At 37.8% G+C, this 20,988-nt stretch overlaps 1 protein-coding gene and 1 long non-coding RNA gene across 13 annotated transcripts in view; one reads left to right on the forward strand and one right to left on the reverse strand.

Annotated features, from left to right (window-relative positions):
• The window catches only part of COBLL1 (cordon-bleu WH2 repeat protein like 1), a 193,572-nt gene extending 185,270 nt beyond the window's left edge, over positions 1–8,302 (reverse strand). For 2 of the 12 annotated variants that reach the window (XM_055380236.2, XM_004032717.5), the window contains exons 1-2: positions 8,073–8,236; positions 7,272–7,362 (exon numbers count right to left, since the gene is read on the reverse strand). In XM_055380236.2, the coding sequence (XP_055236211.1) occupies positions 7,272–7,362; positions 8,073–8,160 (179 nt within the window). In that variant the 5' untranslated portion in view covers positions 8,161–8,236. Of the gene's footprint in view, positions 1–3,500; positions 3,605–7,271; positions 8,009–8,072 lie in introns of those variants that run through there. The other 10 variants (XM_063694946.1, XM_031008563.3, XM_055380234.2 and 7 more) reach the window with 9 other exon arrangements.
• The window catches only part of LOC129532105 (uncharacterized), a 71,979-nt gene continuing 57,744 nt past the window's right edge, over positions 6,754–20,988 (forward strand). The window contains exons 1-2 of the long non-coding RNA XR_008677720.2: positions 6,754–6,937; positions 14,941–15,500. This is a non-coding gene — a long non-coding RNA (uncharacterized lncRNA). The remainder of the gene's footprint in view (positions 6,938–14,940; positions 15,501–20,988) is intronic.

Raw genomic sequence — 20,988 nt, forward strand, 5'->3', positions numbered from 1 at the left:
AAGACTAGCCAATCTTTGAGAATCTTTTCCAAAGGATTCATTCCTCAGATATGAAGTTTGTATTCAAAACTGAAGACGTTTGGCCTTTTATAAATAGTCATGGGAAACTTCTTTCTCTCATACTTTTAGTTTGTTTTTACTGTAGCAGATGGGGGAAAAAATTTAGCACAGCAAAGTCATAAAAAAAGTCTCATAACAACTATCATACTAATATTAGAACACCAAAAGCTTGAGTATATGAGTATCTTGAACAACAACAATAAAAATACTTGCTGGAAATTATAAAGACATTTTGACTTTTAGACTCAAAAAACTGGATAAGAACTCCTTCCACCTTTGGTCCATTTCCTCCTAGGCACATTCGTTTCTAAATATCTTCTTAATTATATCAGTCATTTTTTCTAAAGTTTCTCTGGCACAGAAGTCTGGAATTCTCTTTAAAATATATTCTAATATCTTATACATGTTAAAAGTCTAAAATGTTTGCCAACAGCCAAGTCTACTCTTTACTTGAAAAAGGAATCAATCACCAATCTCCATTCTGCAAAATCCCCTAGTATAAGATATATTTCACTCCATACAGATAATAATTTTTTTAACTGACATTTCAGTTAATACTTATAAGTCTCCTGTATGCAATAAATTTTTAATTAAACAATTACTAGTTTATTTACTGATCTTGTAAATTAGGCCAGTGGGTCAGCAAACTTTGTCTGTGTAAAGCCAGAGAGCAAATATTTGTAGCTTTGCAGGCCATATGGTCTTTATCTGGACTACTCAACTATAATGTGAAAGCGGTTGGAGGATAATTTGCAAATGAGCATGGGTGGCTGTTTGCCAGTAAAACTCTATAAATACAGGTGGAGGATAACAGATTAACATCCAGAATATATACAGAATTAAAACAGATTGAAAAACAAAGGACTTGAACAGATATCTCTCCAAAGATGATTTACAAATGGCCAACGAAAAGGTATTCAAAATCACTACACATTAGGGAAACAGGAATCAAACATGCAATGAGATACTACCACATACCCATTAGGATAGCTGCTACAGGGAAGGGGGGCTCTATAACATAAAAGTTGGTGAAGAGAATTGGAACCTCATGTACTTTTGGTGAATGTAAAATGGTACAACCACTGTAAAAAAAAAAAAAAAAAAAAAAAAAAAACAAAAAAACGAACAAACAAAAAACAGTATGGCAGTTCCTCAAAAAAATTAATAAATAAAACCGCTATATGATCCAGACTTTCTATTTCTAACAACACACCCAAAAGAACTGAAAGTAGGGTCTTCAAGAGGTATTTGTACACCCATGTTCATAGCAACAGCACTATTCACAATAACTAAAATGTGAACACAACCCAAGTATCCACAGATGGATGAATAGATAAGCAAAATGTGATCTATACATACAATGGAATATTATTCAGCTATAAAAAGAAATAAAGTACTGATATATACTACAACATGTATGACATTATGTGAAATAAGCCAGTCAAAAAAAGACAGACTTTGATCTCACTTGTAAGAGGTACCTAGAGTAGTCAAAATCATAGAGACAAAGTAGAATGGTGGTTTTCAGGGGCTGGAGAAAGTGGAATGGGGAAGTTATTGTTTAATGGGTATAGGGTTTCAGTTTTGCCAGATGGAAGGAGTTATGATGATGGAAGGTGGTGATGGTTCAACAATATGAATGTGCTTAACACCACTGAACCATGCAGTTAAAAATGGCTAAGATGGTAAATTTTATGCTATGCATATTTTACCACAATGGAGAAAAAGGGGGATAAAAAAGCAGGTAGAGGGCTGTTTTGACTTTCAGCACATAGTTTGCTGACCCATAAGTTAGGCTGTTGCATTTTAAATTCTAAGCATAGACATAATGTTTTAAGCCAGTAACAAAGTACCATTTATACACTAACATCATGTTGATTTTATTCCTACAGATACATATAATTTCTGTAGTGAAGTTCTTAAGATTAGAAGCCTATTTCCCAGTACCTAGAAAAATATGTTTTATATAAAGTAAGAGTTCAGCAGTTTTTGACTGATTAATTAAAAGTAGTTGTCTTAATAACATGAAGTTTGGCATTTATTATTATATTAACACATCTGGCATTTCAGTACAAATATAAGGTCATAATATTGTTATTCAATATCCTCTAACTCATGTAGAGGTAATTGATTTTGAAGGGCAAGTATAGCATTTTTAATAAATAATTTCATTTTTGTTATTCAGTAATCAAAAATCCTACTTTTGAAATATTGTTATACATTTAATAGCTGCCTAATATCAAAAAATAAGTATAGACTTTGTCATATGATGAAAAAAACTGCCAGTTTACTATGAGTTAAATTACATCATACCATACACAGGAATATGTTACACATTACTTTGAAGACATAAGCCAAATAATTAATCTCCTTTTAAATGCTAGACATTTTATATGCATTGAAATTTATAGTTTTTAAATATAAAATGTAAACATAATTTTAAAAAGAATCAAGATAATGCTTTTATAAGGCCACTTTAAATAAAAATCATTTTTAGCCATTCAGTATAATCCATGGTAGCAAACATAGCACTATGAAAAGCATAGGTTTGGAATCAGAGCTTGTTTCTAATACTCTTCCATTCCTTAGAGTTGTATGACCTTCAATGTGTTAATTAAGCTCTCTGATCCTCAGTTTCATTCATTGTAAAATGAAGTTAATATACTTATTCAAAAAGAAGTAGCAAAAGCTTTAAAAATAATATTGCAAAGCAACTACATGGAATCTTTCAAAAGGCAAAATAATGCTAAAGTTACAATCTTGAGTTCCCTATAAATGATTAGTAACAGCCTCTATTCTCTTTTTTGCATCAGCTCCATGTCAGCTATTGATATCTACTTAATCAATGATTCTCAAATCTGGTCACACACTACAATCACCTGAGCAGCATTTTAAAACTAGCCATCCCCTGGTCCCAGACCAAGAGAATTAAAATCAGAATGGGTGGGGGCATGGGAGCCCAATAATTCGTGTGAAAGTACCCCAGATGACTCCCATGTTGAAACCTCAGAGAAGTCACTCAACTTCAAGTATTCAAGAACTCAGTTCATACAATCAGTGAAACTTTAGAACCAATAACGCTCCTCAACAAAAGCTTAAGAAAGCAGCTGTTAAATCATTCTTTAATTTTTCGTATGCCTTCAATTAACTCCATAGCTCCAAAGCTGCAAAATGATAAAGAGAGCTTTTGTCCCCTCTGTACATTCCTGAAAATGTGCTTCAGAATCAAAATATTAAGATCCCTCAGAGCAAGGTCAATTAAGCTTTTGACATTTAAATTTCGAAGGATTTTTTTTTTAAAGCATATCTGGGCAAGTAAAGAACATAAGCACTAGTTCCAAAGATAAGCACCCAAGTTGATGTCAGCAATCATGTTGCTTTTTCTAAGTGATTAATGCCACTTTACTAAGTACTAATATAGAAAACTTAAATAAATTTACTAATTGGATATCCACGTTAGAGAAGGAAATCACTTTTGACTATCACTCTCTTCTCCAGTGCAGCATTTCAATTTTCCAACCAGTGTCTCCAACATTTTTGCTCTCTGCAAAAAAAAAAAAACGCAAACTAACCTAGGATTTCCACTTCATAGAAACAAATATAAAAATGATTTATCATTTTTCATCTAGATCACTATGTAAGTTAAACCAGTCAACTTTCACATACATATGAAAACATATATACATGAATTAGATAGGAGTATATATGTATGTATATGTATAGTATACATAAAATATGTAAATATATTATATATGAATGTACATATTACATTTGAATATATATAAAGTTGCATGCAAACTTTTTTCTCGAAGGAAAACTGAAACTGTTGTGACTCAATGTCTTTTGATATCTAAACTCTTAACCTCATAACGAATTCCAAAAAGAAGCCCATAAGATACAGAACAACAAATATAAAGTGGATACTTCTGCATAATACTAAGAAAGTGATCTAAAGCCAGGCACAGTGGCTTGTGACTGTAGTCTCGGCCATGCAGGAGGCTGAGGTGGGAGGATCACTTGGGCCCAAGAGGTCAAGGTCAGCCTGGGCAACATAGCAAGACTCCAGCTTGTCTCAAAAGAAAGGGATCTAATCTAGAATGGTAAGGGATTAAAGCAGTACAGTAGAGGCCAAAATGAAAGACATTCAAGATGACCACAGGATCAGACCCTTTTAAGGCAGGGACTTCACCAGCACAGACCCTACGGCAGCCACTATTTCTGCGCACCGTTGCTTCCACTGAAAAGAAAATGACACCCAACCCATATAATTCACAATGTCATAGAATGCTAAATGCGAGTTAAATGTGTGAAGGCACCAAACAAACTTCAAACTATCCCTTTTGATGTTACAATTATTATTTAGAATGTTTCAAAGAAAAAGCAGCAGCTGAGAGGCCATAAAACAATTTTATTTTCCTAAAATACTCATTCCCTGAATGGGCTAATTTATCATAGAATTAATAAAAGTGAAGATAAGGATATCAACTACATTTTTCCTGAAATGTATTAAAATATTACAGAGTTAATGGTAAAATATAAGTTATCTGTTAAAATGTATAACGTCATGGTATGTTATATCATACCATGGTCAAGAAAAGATTAAAAGCAATCAACAAAATGAACTAGGCACTTGGAGTTTTTCTTCTGGTTTTACTACTAATTTGCTGGGACTTCAACACACTCAGTGTTTCTGAGCTTCAGATTCTCATTTGTAAAATGTGGAGAACAAAACTTGGTGCTATGTTAAAATGACATGTTACAACAATGTAAAACTTGGAAAATTACAGAGGAATTCTTTCCAACAGTAATATCCAAGGATAAAGACTAAACTAGGCTTCATTGTCTATTAAAGTAATGAGTTATGATATAATTAGTCAGTTTTATAGCAAGAAATTTATCTCCAAAACCTAACAATTATAACATATTAAGATTTCTGCCTGCCACCTCCCAAATACCCTTATCTAGATATTTTTCCCCCAGTTTAAACCTTTTATATTTTGGGTTTTTGAGAAAGAAGAGAAGCAATACTGAATATTAAATATTCAACAAATCTTATATGACAGGCATTCAGAATATGCCAAAGGACAAGTTAGACAAGTGAAATAAGACAAATGAAGTAGAGAGGTAATTTTTTCATGTTGATATTTTTCAGGTAATGATAACTTCTCTGAGTAGAATAATGTAAGGTAAAATGATAGAACTACTGTGTTATTTTAGATAAGGTGTTGACAGATTTTCCCTACTTAAATTTGAAAACGGGACCGCAAAAGTCCTTTACAAATGCTTGACAAATTAGATAAGGCTCTTTTGTACTTTCTTTTTAAGCAAAGAACTTATCAGTTTAACCTTTACATTCTCAAAAGTGGCTGGGCGCACTGGCTCATACTGGTAAACCCAACACTTTGGGAAGCCAAGGTGAGAGGATTGCTTGAAGCCTGGGGTTTCGGATCAGCCTAGGCAACATAGCAAGACCTTGTCTCTACATTAAAATAAAATATCAAGAGTAAAGTCTGAAGGTTCTTACTACAGTTATGCTTGCCAGCAAAAAGTGTTCTTCTGTTTCTTCAACACAGAGCCATCTGACCTCACCTATTTTACTTAAAAGTCCCCAGTGACTTCTGAACACCCATGGGTGTATTTTGTGAAAGCAGGTATGTTTTTCTTTCTTTTTTGTTTTTTAAAGTACCTTAACCTAATCCATTTCCAAATCCAATTTAATTCTATCTCATTTTGCAATCCCTGAATACATTTCGGTATCCTGACAGCTGTCTCATCGTCAATTCACATAATTTTGCAGCTCCACTTAGGAACCTTGCTTGTATGCTCAATATCTTTCTACCGATATATTTCTTTACTCATCCTAATGTGAGAATATATGTCAGGATATATGAAAATATTTAAGCAATGAAAAACCTGGGGAAAGAAAAGAAATGAAAATCAACAGTGGGAGTAATATTTGCAGAAAGGAGAAAGTTAATTTGAGCAAAATGAAATAATTAATACACTACATGTTTCCTCTATGTAAAAATTATACTAAATATCTTTTAGATTAGTCATGTTGCTTTGAGACTTTTCCATGTTTCCTCTAGACAGCTGCCAATGTTCGCATGGTCTCTGATGAATAAACATGCTGTGACTTGCTTCTAAGGAAACGCCTGTAATGTTCCAGGGAAAAATGACTTCTACACTCTTAAATCAGGAAAACTGTACAAGTCTCATTCATTAGTGACAACGTCGATTTTTCCTTAACGTTTCTATTTCTGGAATGCTCGTATTCTCACTAGGGCATTTCTGCATTCAGATTAACTAAGAAAATAAACTATGTTGGAGGAACACTTATGCTGGGGGGAAAAATCTTGTACTACATCAAATGAGTTTCCCACTTGAGAAACTCAACTAGCATCCAGGTTACTCCTGAACTATTTACCAAGACCAAGGTTATTTTCAGGTTTTCTTCATCTCTTGCAGAACTACCTGTTCTCATTACTGTTTACTCAAACGCTTAGCAAGGTAACTATTAGCATATCTGGCAGGAAGACATGCCTCATTTAATATTAACTCACCATGTGACAGCCCCCTTCCTCTCTTCTCAAACATGTGAGGATAAAAAGAAAAGTAGAGTTGTTTGCAATCTGATTTGCGCTGGGTTTTGGAACCAGCAATTGGCCACAGGCACACACACCCCCAGTCAGAGGCGCGCACCCCGCTCGCTCCCGGAACTGTCATGCGGGCTGACAGCTGGCACACCCTCCTGTCGCCCTCCACCCGCCTGCAGAAAGCCCACTCCCTACAGTCACCTTGACATTGCTCACCTGCCTGGGCCTCAGCCCATGACCAAGGAAACTTTTGCCCTCCCTCCCCAGGAGCTCACTTACAGGTATCGTCCACCGCTCCCCCAGAGCCCAAACAAGGTTCCCTTTGTTACAATTTTTTGCTCCCGGACTCCTCACCCAATTCCTGGCATTCAGCTGGCCTTCAGCAACCCAGGGCAGCCCCGGTAGGAAGGCAACCAAAAACGACCCGAGCCCTCCGCCCGGGCGGCCTCCGAGAAGGCCGGGGGGAAGCAGCCTCCCCGGCCGCGTGGAGGACAGTCAGTGAGTCAGGCCGCCGGCAGGGCAGCGAGTTGCCAGCCAGGTGAAACGGCCGAGGCCTCGCTGTCCTCGCCGGCCTCGCCCTCCCCGGTGAGAGGCGTCGCGGCGCTCTGGGCTTACCTGGCTGGGGCGTCCTGCGGGCGCGGGGTTCGGCCGTCCATCGCCCTGCGGGGCGCTGCGCGGGCTCCAGCTCCCAGGCGGCGCGTCACTGCTGGGGTGGGAGAGGCCGGCGGGTCAGGGCGGGACGCGCGCCTTCCCGAGGCCGGAGCGAAGCTGGCTGAGCGTCAAGAGCCCGCCCGAGCCGCCCCAGCCCCGGCCGGCCCGCCTCCCGGGTGCGCTTCCACCTGCGGACCCCGGCTCCCAGCCCGCGGGCGCCGCCGCCGTCGCTACAAGGTCTAGCGGGCGCCCAGAGCACGGCGGAGGAGGCGGCGGCGCTGCAGCCCCCGCCCCGTGGGGTTTACTGGGTAGCCATTTGGCGCCTCTCGGAGGGAGAGGAGCTGCCGGGGCTGGAAAAGGAGGAGGAGCGGGGCCGGGCGCACGGGCACCGCTGCCACGCCGGCAGCACACTCCCAGGCTCCTCCGGCCGAGTTTGCACAAACAAAACGCCCTAGGAAAACTTTTCCCGAAGAGAAGTTGGGAGGGCTGATCTCTCTTTTCCCACCCAAGGCTCCTACGTTCTTTTCCAAAGGAGACAGTAGCTCGCCTGTTCTCCCTCGCGGCTTCCTCTCCTACTCTTCCCTTCCCCGGCCCGCGCTCTTGCCGCTCGGCTCTCAAGCCAGGACTTGAATGGAGAAGCGGCAACCCCTGCGAGGCTCAGCCCAGCGCGGGCAGGGCCGACTCAGCGCCTCCCCTGTCCCGCGGGCGGGGTGCGGGCGCTGGCTGGGCGCTGGGGGCCTCGCTGGAGCCCGCTCTCTCACTCACCCTGCCCCATTTCCCTGCCCGGAGTCCGGGAGCTCGCCGCCGCCTCTGCAGCACGGCCGCACATAAGTGGGGACCAGCTCGGCGGCATTGGAGCGAGGGAAGCAGCGAGCCGGAGAGAGGAACGGGGCGGGGGTGGGCCGGGAGCGAGTTGGAATTTCCTTCCCCCAGGGCTTCGGGTCTTTGGGGTCCGGCTGGGGAAGCTGAACCGAAAGAAAGCTCCCAGACGAGGTGTTCCCATTCCCACCGCTAGGGCTGCGCTTCGGGAAGGCTGGTGCGCCTGAGCCGGACAGGTGCGGGGGAAGGGAGGTTACCTGCCTTGCCAGGATCCGCGGGGAGGATTGGGGCCTCCGCGGAATGCGGACAGAAACTCGCAGAGTGGGGCCTGCAGCTTGCCCTCCCTAGAGTCCGACCCTCGACGTCCAGGATCGTTTTTTTTAATTTGTGTTTTTAACTTGACCTTTAAGATTGCCATTCTTTTAAAAGCGCACCTGTGACACAGATCTTTCTAATTGGTGGCAGGTTTAAGCTTGCCCTGTCTTCAGAGGCATTTTTTTGTAAAAGCCTATAACAGCTCTGACATGAGAACTGGACAACAGTATGTCTAATGACAGTCTATAAACTAAGAATTAAGTAATAGATTGTATTCACTTATTGGAAGTTTTACAAGGGTAAAGGAATCAGACACAGCTGTGTGCTTGTTTGTACGTTTTAGTATCCACGTGCATGCCCTTTAGATGATTCTTTACACCTGACAGACAGGTACTAGGTTGGTGCAAAAGTAACTGCGGTTTTTGCCATTTTTTTTTTTTTTAAAGTAATGACAAAACCGCAATTACTTTTGCACCACCCTAATATATTTACATATTTTATATTTTTCATAAGCGCCAATTGTTTTAAGATGCGCGCCATTCTGATGGGCCCAAAAATGTGTTTTCAGAAAACAACGTGACATTAAGAAATGAATTTAAAATTACAGTTTTAAAAACATATTTGGATTAAACTGATGGAGAGATCTTACAGGAAAGAACATCCTGCAGGGGACTTCTGTTGTAGCACTAACATCAAGTAATAAACCTGTGTTAGCCACTGATAGAATAACATTTGGCAGGTATTACAATTAAATTGATATTAATGCTCCTTTAGTTGGTTATCCATTGCAGCAACAAAAAAGATTGCTGAACTAAATGCCTAGCAATGTGCCATTTGTCTACCACACGCAGGCATTGGTATTTATTTCTTTCAGTGCATAATGTCCTTTCAGTGCATCTTAAATATGAAAAGAAAAAAACACATGGCTCATTTGGATTACAATACTGGAACCATATTAGAAAAAGTTGCTTTTAGAGATTTTAACTAAGAGTAAAGCAATTTATTTAAATACCTCTGGGTTTTAGTCTTTAAACAATAACTCTGGTTAAACAATTTCATGAATCATTTATGCTTCTGAATACAGAGCTGTGCAAGCTTTTACAGTTGCTTGCACAGACAATGATGCAAATATTGAGTAACAGTGAAACTACTTGAAAGTCCATAACTTTCAATCACAAGACAAGATTAAATCTTTAATTAGTTTCAGCCTTAATTTATGACATACTAGTAATATTATGGACCCTAATACTAGTAAGATTAGGCTAATCTTAGTCATAAAACATTCATAACATTTCGCAACCGCTGAAGGCATTTTCAGTGCTTACCACTTTTTGCTGTCCTCCTGGTCCTGGGGAGAACTATGTGCTCCACCCCATGGAAATTAGGTATGACCCTGTGACTTTGATAAGTGGAAATGTGAACAGACATGAAATGCTTTATTTCCTGGTGAAATTACTGCCAGTGTTTGAGTCTCTATGTTCCCTTCCTTTGCTACTGCAATCATGAAAGCATGTATTAAAATGAAGGTGACACAAGACTGGAATGCTAAACTATTACCCAGAGCACAGCTGCCCTGGAGAGTCCCAGGACCTACAACAGAATCCACATAAGCAAGAAATAAGCTCATGTTGGGCAAAACCACTTAAGAGCACCACCAAGCTTGGTGGTCTTCACATAATGGTACTAAGCTATCCTCACTGTAGCCAGTGATTAGCAAAATAATAATCACAGATTTGCTATAAATCTTTTTTTTTTTTTTTTTTTTTTTTGGAGAAGGAGTCTTGTTCCTGTTGCCCAGGCTGGAGTGCAGTGATGCCATCTCAGCTCACTGCAACCTCCATCTCTGGGGTTCAAGTGATTCTCCTGCCTCAGCCTCCCGAGTAGCTGGGATTACAGGTGACCACCACCACGCCTGGCTAATTTTTATATTTTTAGTAGAGACAAGGTTTCACCATGTTGGCCAGGCTGGTCTCGAACTCCTGGCCTCAGGTGATCTGCCCACCTCAGCCTCCGAAAGTGCTGGAATTACAGGCGTAAGCCACCATGCCTGGCTGCTATAAATCTTTTCACATAACAGGAGAAAACTGCTGTTTTCCAATCTTTCTAGTTACGCAGAGCTGTTTCAAAATTGCCCACGTTTCCAAGATTGCGCTCAATTTCCCCGTCTGGGAATCTCCCCCTCATTTCACCACCCAGCCAATCATTTTAAGTGCCTAAGCATAGGTATTATCCCCTCAGGAATACTTCCCTCATTGCAGAAATAGAAGTAGCCCTTCCCTTTCTTGGCCCCCAGTAGGTTCTGTTAGGTAGGGCAAGGCCCCATGACACTTTGTTTCAGTTATTCATTTACATAATGCAGAGTTGGAGGGGTTTATTCTCTTTTTTTTTTTTGAGACAGAGTCTCACTGTCACCCAGGCTGGACTGCAGTGGCATGATCTTGGCTCACTGTAACCTCCACCACCCGGGATCAAGTGATTCTCCTGCCTCAGCCACCCGAATAGCTGGGACTACAGGCATGTGCCACGTGCCCGGCTAATTTTTTATATTTTTAGCAGAGATGGGGTTTTACCATGTTGGCCAGGCTGGTCTTGAACTCCTGACCTTGTGATCCGCCTGCCTCGGCCTCCCAAAGTGCTGGGATTATAGGCGTGAGCCACAGTGCCCAGCCTACTCTTAAAGGACCACGTCTTATCCTTTGTCTCCTGAAAGCATAGCCCTGAACACAGGAGACTCTCCACCAGTATTTGTGTACTGAATAAAGGAATGAAGGAAACCTTCAGGCCTTCCCTCCTCAGAAGAATCCTAAAAGGAACAGGGAAAGACTTCAACTCAAAGGGGCTGGTAGTCCATTTTAAATGGAACAGATGGAAAGTGAGTTTGTCTTACTAGAGAAAGAAGACTTATTCTTCACGTGGTTACCTGATGGGGTTAGTACCAAAATCAATGGGTAGAATGAAGCTAAATGAAGGTCCACTTAGCTATATATCTCTCTGAATAATAATCTAGGTTTCAGATTCCTCCTGGATAGTAATAAGTGGGAAGGAGGTTTACATGCTTAATAAATACCTGTGTGCTTATATAAAAAGCAGATAGGCATGTTAAAGTGGGCCATAATGGTTGGAGTTTGTCTAAAATTTTTGTAAACTATTTGGAATAATGAAAACATTTTTAAATGCTTATTTTAAGTATGTTTTTATTCCACTATAAGTACCACTTGAAAAGCTTTATTTAAAACTGAAAAATTACACTTAAAAGGTGGTTAATATCTTTCTGTGCATTTCACCTTTGCACATTACAACCTAAAGGAAGTGTTTATTTTATGTCTTCTTAGATTGTGTACACGTGTGTGTTTGTGGTTTTATATAACAAGATCAGAGTTGTTACATTTCAGTTTTAGTAAAAGTCTTATTTCAGACTTTGTATTTCATAGAAACTGCCCAATCTCAGAAAATATGTTATGTTATTTATGCATAAGACTTTGTTGATGAAAACAGGGAACTGAAAGTCAGAATTGTAGCTTTATTCTCAATTCAGTAATATATGCATAATAGTTAATTATCCATTCATCTCTGTGTAGTGCTTTCATAATTTGAGTATTCCTACATGTATTAACACATAGAAAGTGTTGTTAGAATTTGATGTTCCCTATATAAATGCTTCATGAGAGCTTTATTCCAAAATACCAAAAATATTTTCTTTGGCTGTCAGGAATCCTGGGCCAGGCTTTGTAATTAGCCACTGCTGTCTTTATCACGGGTATATCTCCTTTTCCCTTCCCTCCTATTCCAATTTGTAATCTTATTTTAATGCCTTTTTTTCAAACTGACCAACAATTAGTAGGTAAGAATAAACTCAACAGATATGTTTGTTGAAATATTATAGTTTCCTTAACACAGAAATGTCTATTCATGAAAAAAAAATTTTGATTTTGTTTCATTGAGAACTTTTTTCTTCTTTGCACTGAAGTTAGAAATACACAAAGGAAAATATGAAAAATTGTCAACAACTCTTAAATGATTAAATCTTTACTTTGATGTCCAGTGTATGCAATTATAATAAAAACTGACAGAATTAGTTTTGTCCATTGAAACTAAAGCCAATTGTTAAACATTTTAAAGTCAAATATAATAGCTAAAGGCTGTATTGTTTATGTAGTTTTTTAATAACCATAGTAATTGTAGCCATTTTAACTCTCGTCATATCTATTTTAGTATGTGAGTTAAATGACATACTCAAATGAAGTGGTAATACATTTATTCATACTTTCAAGTTTAATGCATACCCCCTTCTTTAAGTACTAGAGATAACAATTATTTTTTGTAGAGTAATTGAGTGTGGGAGATATTTTTATCTAGTTATTTTATATTGTTTAACAGAAGAAATAAAAATCATATTTGGCTAATTTATTCCTAAAATGTAAATAAATCCCTGTTTTTCCTGTATGAAGTTTAGTGTTTACTTTGATACCAAAGTTTGAAGAAAATAAATACAATACTATTTTAAAGGGAAAATATGAATTACACTGTTCATCATCCTATATTTGGAATTACAGAGGTATTTTGTTATATCTGGAGGTTCATTTACAAACAAGCCTTCTAGAGATTGAAAGAACCAAAATAGATGTGCTTTGTTGTCCATTTTAATGAGTTTTTAACTCATCAGATTTTATATTTTGAAACATGAAAAATCACAGAATATTTTTTAGAATAGAACTTCCAAGAAGATTATATATTCATGAATTAAATTTTATTTCAATAAAACGAGAATTTTATTGGATATCTGCTATACCAAGAATTGGGCTAGGAAAACAAAGATCACAAAGATATTGCCTTTGCCCTTGAGGGGCTCACGGACCATTGGGCTCATCAGTACTTTTTTGTGACTCTCAATCAACTTAAAGTCTTAAGGAAATTGGTCAATAATCAGTGTAGGGCCTTTTACTGCTCTCCCAAAAGGTAAATAATTTTTCAGTCCTAAGTATCAGAAGAAGAAATGCCTGAGTTTGGTATGCTATCTCTTAAAATGGTGCTATATTTCTATATTATCATATTCAATGCTAAAAAGAGACTCTTTATTAATATGTACACATTCCAGAATAGAGGTGAGGCCTGGGGAAACATGCACGAGCATGCAGACGTGTAATTTAGTGCTATGAGCATGAAAGAGGGCAGAGTTTTCAGTGCCCATTCAAACTTCAAGCTCAGATTCTCCTCCATCAACACGAAGTTAACTAAAATCTACTTTCTCATTTCCCTCTTCAACATATCCTTTTGTCAAATAAATTTGTTTCTGGATTCTGTAATTCTGTTGGCAATAATTTTCTTACTCATTGGAAGTAAATAAGCTCTTTTATCACATTAAAGTATCAGTTTTGTTCAAAGTACCTTGGTAATTTAAAATTCAAATACCATTCAAATATGGGTGTTTCTTTAAAAAAAAGGAAAAGGACAAAAAAAGTCAACTTTTATCTATTTTATATGATACAATTTACTAAATCTTGGTATTTAGGATTTTACATTGCCTATTCAATTCTAACTGTAACTAGAAGCTGCATCGCTCCCTTTCTGTCTTACAGAGCTTCCTAAAGCCTTAACTGCTTGTCAGTTTCCATGTATTTCAAAATGTACAGCTTTGAGCCAGGTAGCCACTGATTTGGCTTTCCAGGCATAAAACCTAACAAGTCTCAGCATATTTCATCCTGGCAGGGTTCCTTGCCCCTCCTGTGCCTTTTCTTCTGGGAGGCTGAGTGTGTGTGCGGTTAACTAAGTACCACAGTGGTTAAGAGCTCAGGCTCCGGAGCCAGACAGATTTGAGTTTACATCCCTGGATTTGATTCTTACTATCTGGGTGACATTAGGAAATTTACTGTTCCTGGCAAAGAGTAAGTGTCCAGTGAGGGTAATGGAGGCCCTTATTAAACAAATGTTACAAATGGGAGCCAGCTGTGTCTCTGTAAGCCGCCATCTGTAAAGCAGAAAATTTCCTCCTCCAAGCTGAGAGCTCTGGCTTCTTGCTCTATAGTGACCTTGGGTAAATCACTTAACTGTGGGATCTTCAATTTCCTTATCTCTGTAATGAATCTATAAATATTCTGTGATCTCTGAGTTTTCTCACTATCTATGTTGAGTAATCAAGCTCATTGTGTTAAAAACGATTGAATTCATATATATGGACTATTAATAACAAGATGTCACATACAGCCCCTTGCAAAGCACTCTCGCTTATTGAATCTAGTTTGAGCCACTTAAGGGCTTGCAGAGATTGACATTCATATCCTTATTTCACTGTTCTGGAAACTGAAGCAAAGACTTGCCCAAAGCCTTGATACTAGTAAAGTAGCAAAACTAGAATCAAAAGTTATTTATTCTGATTTTTACTTTATTTTGCAGTAGCATTACAGTTACCTCATTGCAATCATAGCAGATTAAAAAAGTTATCCCAGAGCAAATAAATATTATTGTGTGAGCAGCATGCTGAATATCTTCTCCTATCTCCTAGGCCAGCTTCAAAGGTACTGCCTACCTGAACCTGCCTTGTCCCAAAGGACACACTTCAGTCTGGGGAGAGTTTAAAGTTGTAGACATATCCATTTTCATTTAAGGAATATGAAGATCAGGGAGGCAAAATATAGAGAGGAAAAACTGAGAGATGATCAGAAATTCAGACGCATTCTGGAATGAGCACCCTTGACCATACCAAGAACAAAGACTCTATAAAAATGTGAAGTCTTATTATTATTCATCCATGTTCTACGTGGGATCCACCCAAGACATTGAAAACTGTACAGAACAGGGTGAAATTGAATCAGATCATTCTGTACTCCTAACAAGGTCCACCCCATGAGAGACTTGCAGCAGAATTAATGACACTGTATATTTTCCTCTACTAACAACAACAACAACAACAACAACAACAACAACAATCTAGGAAAATCAAAGGCAGCCCGACATGGAAAATAACACAAAATGAATATTTGGATTACAGATAGTGTGATGGGAAGAACACACTGCCAAAAGTCCACCTAGTATGTTGAAATTACTGTTTCTAGCACATATAAGGTATGATTTTTTAATGTTTTAAACATTCATTATTGGCTACTTTAACTATTTTTCCTTGGTAACTGCAGCAGAAACTGAAAAATGATAGAAAAGCAGAAAAGAATGGCATAACTTATCAGATATATGTAAGTGTGTAAACTTTGGGTTTTATTGTTTAGCTCATCTAGGAACTTGGGAAAATAATAGCTATTCCATAAGATTGTTGAGAAAATTAAATGAGAGAACACAGTTAACAGACTTAGCTGAATGTGTAGCATATAGAGGGCACTCAGGCATCCCTGGCATACAGGTATGAGTCTGCAATTAACAAGGTAATGGAAAGAGTGTTGCAGATCTCTGACTGAAGTATTTTCTCCTGGGCTTACAGTATTTATCAGCTATCATAATACAAGTAAATGGCAAGATAAGCTTACTTAAGGTGATTTTCTTGTTTGATGTATTTTTATATGATTGCATATTTACAAGGGCTACAGTGTATATTTCAGGGATAGTGATACATATTTTCTAGATCTTTACAATTTTCTGTTGTAATAAATAAGAGTGCATAATTTTGATCAACAAAGAACAAACATTTTCATTCAGAGGACTAGGAATGTACTAAGTAAATAAATAATTGTTTTTGGAATGAAAAACAAAAATGGGATTAAGATTTTGTTTTCTGACCATGTTAAAGGAAACCATGCCATTTTTTATTTTTACTTTTTTTTTTAAATACCCAGACTTCAAAACTACCATATCAGTTTTAACTTCTGAATCTCCTTCTACATGGGGACTATTTGTGATAATCAGTGACCTTTTACATAGAATGCTATTAAAATATAGTTTCATGTCTGGCAAATATAAGACTCCTTTCTTCCCTACATATTTTGATTTAAATGAAGTATTGCCTCATTACTCCAGCTGTGATTCTTATGTATGTTATAAATTTTGCGATCTGTCAATACCACAGAACAAGCTGAGCTGTGGTTAACACTATTTCAACATTGAAGAACTTTCTTCCAGTTCTTTCTGAAATATGCCAGTCAAAGAAAAAAAAGTTTGAGGAAGTTGAAGAATGTAAGAAATTGGTGGAGCATGCTAGTGGTGGTTTTAGAATACAGTCTTTTTGTTCGTGAGTTCTGTGCTTCGGTCGAAATCAGTCATAGCAGTTTGGCAAAACCAATGAATTACGTAAGTTATTTCAGAATTAATATGTATTTTAAATATCAAAATCAAGTCAATTCACTGAAGCTAGGCATTCTGCAATTATCATAGTTTCATTAGTGGAAATTCAAAATCCCATATCTGAAAAATATTTTTAAAAATAATTTTGTAATTTTTAGTTTCTTTATCAATAAAATGGTGATACAACAGTATCATCATCTGTGTTGCAGGGTATGAATTATGAATAAGTATGGCAAATGACTGTGCTCTATTAAAAATATCTGATTGTAACAGAAATCATACAACGTTAAACCTGAAAAAGACTTTAGATAACATGTTCTCAAACTATTCATTACATATATTAGAAAACTGAAGTTTATAAATAAGATAACCAGCTTTAGTAAATAAAAATACAGGATAACCAGTTAAATTTGAATTTCAGATAAACAGTGAATAAGTTTTTGGCATAAAGATGTCACCTGCAATATTTGCCTGTTATAAATAGTTATTTGTTACCTATCTTAAATTCAAATTTAACTGAATATCTTGCATTTTACCTGCCAACCCTCCCTGTAGAGGTATCATAATTCCTTTTGTTCGCTTCTTTGACCATATTTTGTACATTAAATCTCTAGACTTATTCATCCTATATGACTGTAACTTTGGAGGCTTTCACCCATTTTCCACCCCCAGCCCCAATCCCACATCCCCCAACTCTAGTAACTATCATCCTACTCTCTGTTTCTATGTATTCAATTTTTAAAAAAAGATCGCACATATAAGAGAGCATACAGCAATTCTCTTTGTGTGTCTTGCTTATTTCACTTAGCATAATGTGCTCTGGGTCCACCCATGGTGTTGCAAATGGCAGGATCTTTTTTTTTTTTTTTTTTTTTTTTTTGAGACAGAGTCTCACTCTGTCACCCAGGCTGGAGTGCAGTGGTGAGATCTCTGCTCACTGCAGCCTCCTCCTAGCAGGTTCAAGCGATTCTCCTGCCTCAGCCTCCTGAGTAGCTGGGACTACAGGCATGCGCCACCACACCTGGCTAGTTTTTGTATTTTTATTAGAGATAGTGTTTCATCATGTTGGCCAGGCTGGCCTCAAACCCCTGACCTCAAGTAGGATCTTCTTTTTGGAGGCTGAATAATCCATTTACACACACACACACACACACACACACACACACACACGCACAGTGTTTCCTTTATCCATTTATCCATCAATGGACACTTTGGTTATTTCCACATCTTGGCTACTGTGATTAATGCTGCAATAAACATAGGTGTGCAGATAGCTTTATAAGGTGGTGATTTCATTTCCTTTGGGCATAAACCCAGAATAGGGATTACTGGATCATATGGTTGTTCTATTTTTGATTTGTTTAGGAACCACCATACTGTTTTCCACAGTGGCTACACCCATCTACATTCCCAACAAAGTGTACAAGGGTTCCCTTTCTCCTCACCCTGACCAATGCTTTTTATTTCTTATTTTTCCTTTTTTTTTTTTTTTTTTTTGAGACAGGGTCTCTCACTCTGTTGCCTAGGCTGGAGTACAGTGGCACAATCATGGCTCACTGCAGCCTTGAACTTCTGGGCTCAAGCAATCCTCCCACTTCAGCCTCCCAAGAAGCTGGGACCACAGGCACATACCACCACATCCGGCTAATTTTTGTACCAACAGGGTTTCACCATGTTGGCCAAGCTGGTCTCACACTTCTGAGCTTAAGTCATCCTTTCGCCTCAGCCTTCCAAAGTGCCAGAATTACAGGCATGAATCACTGTGCCCTGCTAATTTTTTGTTTGTTGTTACTGTTATTGTTGTTGTTGTTTTTGGTAAAGATGGTGTTTCACCATATTACCCAGGCTGGGATTACAGACGTGAGCCACCACACGTGGCCGCTTGTTATTCTTGATAATAATTTCTTGATAACCTAACAGGTGTGAAATGATACTTTACTATAGTTTTGATTTGCATTTCCCTGATGATTAATGATATTGAACACCTTTTTACATACTTGTTGGCAATTTTTTATCTCTTCTTTGGAGAAATGTCTATTCAGGGCGTTTTCTCATTTTTCAATCAGGTTATTCATCTTTTTTGCTATTGAGCTGTGTGAAGTACTCATATATTTTGAATATTAACCCCTTATCAGATATATGGTTTGCAGCTACTTTCTCTCAATTGTAGGCTGCCTTCTCATTTTGTTGGTTGTTTCATTTGCTATGAAGAAGCTTATTAGTTTTATGTAGCCACACTTGTTTATTTTTGCTTTTGTTGCCTGTGCTTATGGCATGTGAATCAAAAAATCATTGCCAAGACGATAAGGAGACTTTCTTCTGTTTTCCTCTAGGAGTTTTACAGTTTCACATCTCATGGGATATGATCATTGTTTTCAAAGGGCATATACCTAATTATATGCCAGTGCAGGAATAAAAACTGAACAATTACAGAGTTTACAGATCACTCCTACAGTTGATAAAGTTATATAGTAGCATGTTTTAGTAAAAGAAAATAACCATATTTTATAACCATAGTTTCACAAGAAACTGAAAAACATCTAATAATTTAAGATGAAAACTTTTGAAGCTTTTTTGTAGCTCCTCAATTGGTAACCATTGTTAACCAGAGCTGAATAGCAGTTCTTCCTTAAGGCATGTTTTCTGAATACAAGCATACCTTGGAAATATTGCATGTTCCATTCCAGACCACTGTAATGGAGCAAATATTGAAATAAAATGAGTCACATAATTTTTTTGGTTTCCCAGTGCACATAAAAGTTATGTTTACATTATATTGTAGTTTAAGTGTGCAATAGTATTATGTCTTAAAACAATGTACATATCTTAATTTAAAAGTATTTTATTGCTAAGAAATAAGAAATACTAATTATCATCTGAGTCTTCAGTGAGTTGTAATCTTTTTGCTGGTGGAGTGTCTTACCTTGATGTTGGTAGTTGCTGACTGACTAGGGTGATGGTTGCTAAAAGTTGGGTGGTTGCGGTAATTTCTTACAATAAGACAACAATGAAGTTTGCGTATCAATTGACTTTCGCTTTCATGAAAGATTTCTCTGTGGTATGTGATCCTGTTTGGCAACACTTTACCCACAGTAGAATTTCTTTCAAAATTGGAGTCAATCCTCTCAAATCCTACTGCTACTTAATCAATCAAGTTTTTATAACATTCTAAATCATGGCAGGGCACAGGGGCTCACGCCTGTAACTCCAGCACTTTGGGAGGCCGAGGCAGGCAGAACACCTGAGGTCAGGAGTTCAAGACCATCCTGACCAACATGGAGAAACCCCATTTCTACTAAAAGTACAAAAATAGCAGGGCATGGTGGCGCATGCCTGTAATCCCAGCTACTCGGGATGCTGAGGCAGGAGAATCACTTGAACCCAGAAGCGGAGGTTGCGGTGAGCCAAGATCGTGCCATTGCTCTCCAGCCTGGGCAACAAGAGTGAAACTGCATCTCAAAAAAAAAAAGAAATATATATATATATGTGTATATACACACATATATATGTGTATATATATGTGTATATACACACATATATATGTGTGTATATATGTGTATATACACACATATATATGTGTGTATATATGTGTGTATGTATGTGTATATACACACATATATATGTGTGTATGTATGTGTGTATATATGTGTATATACACACATATATATGTGTGTATGTATGTGTGTATATATGTGTATACATATATATGTGTGTGTATATATATACATATATATGTGTATATATATATTCTAAATTATATATATATTCTAAATATATATATATATTCTAAATCATTTGTTGTCATTTCAAAAATGTTCATGGCAACTTTACCAGGAGAGATCCCATCTTAAGAAACCACTTCCTTTGATAATCCACAACAAGTAACTTCTTATTGGTTCAAGTTTGATTATGAAATTGCAACAATTTAGTCATATCATCAAGCTTCACTTCTATCTCTCCGTCTCTGGTTATTTTTACCACATCTGTCGTTATTTTATCTACTGAATATTATCTACTGTAGTTATTTTATCTACTGAATGCCTCAGAGTCATCCACAAGAATGGTATTCAACTTTTCCCAAATTCCTGTTAATGTTAATATTTTGACCTCCTCGTATGAATCACAAATGTTCTTAATGGCCTCTAGAATGGTGAATTTTTCCAGAAGGCATTAAATTTACTTTGCGCAGAGCCATCAGAGGAATCACTATATATGTCAGGAATAGCCTTATGAAATCTATTTCTTAAATAAGACTTGAAAGTCAAAAGTACTCCCTGATTCATGGACTGTAAAATGGATCTGTTAATAGGCATGAAAACAACAT

Source organism: Gorilla gorilla, chromosome 11 (assembly GCF_029281585.2).
Source record: "Gorilla gorilla gorilla isolate KB3781 chromosome 11, NHGRI_mGorGor1-v2.1_pri, whole genome shotgun sequence".
Classification (NCBI taxonomy): domain Eukaryota; kingdom Metazoa; phylum Chordata; class Mammalia; order Primates; family Hominidae; genus Gorilla; species Gorilla gorilla.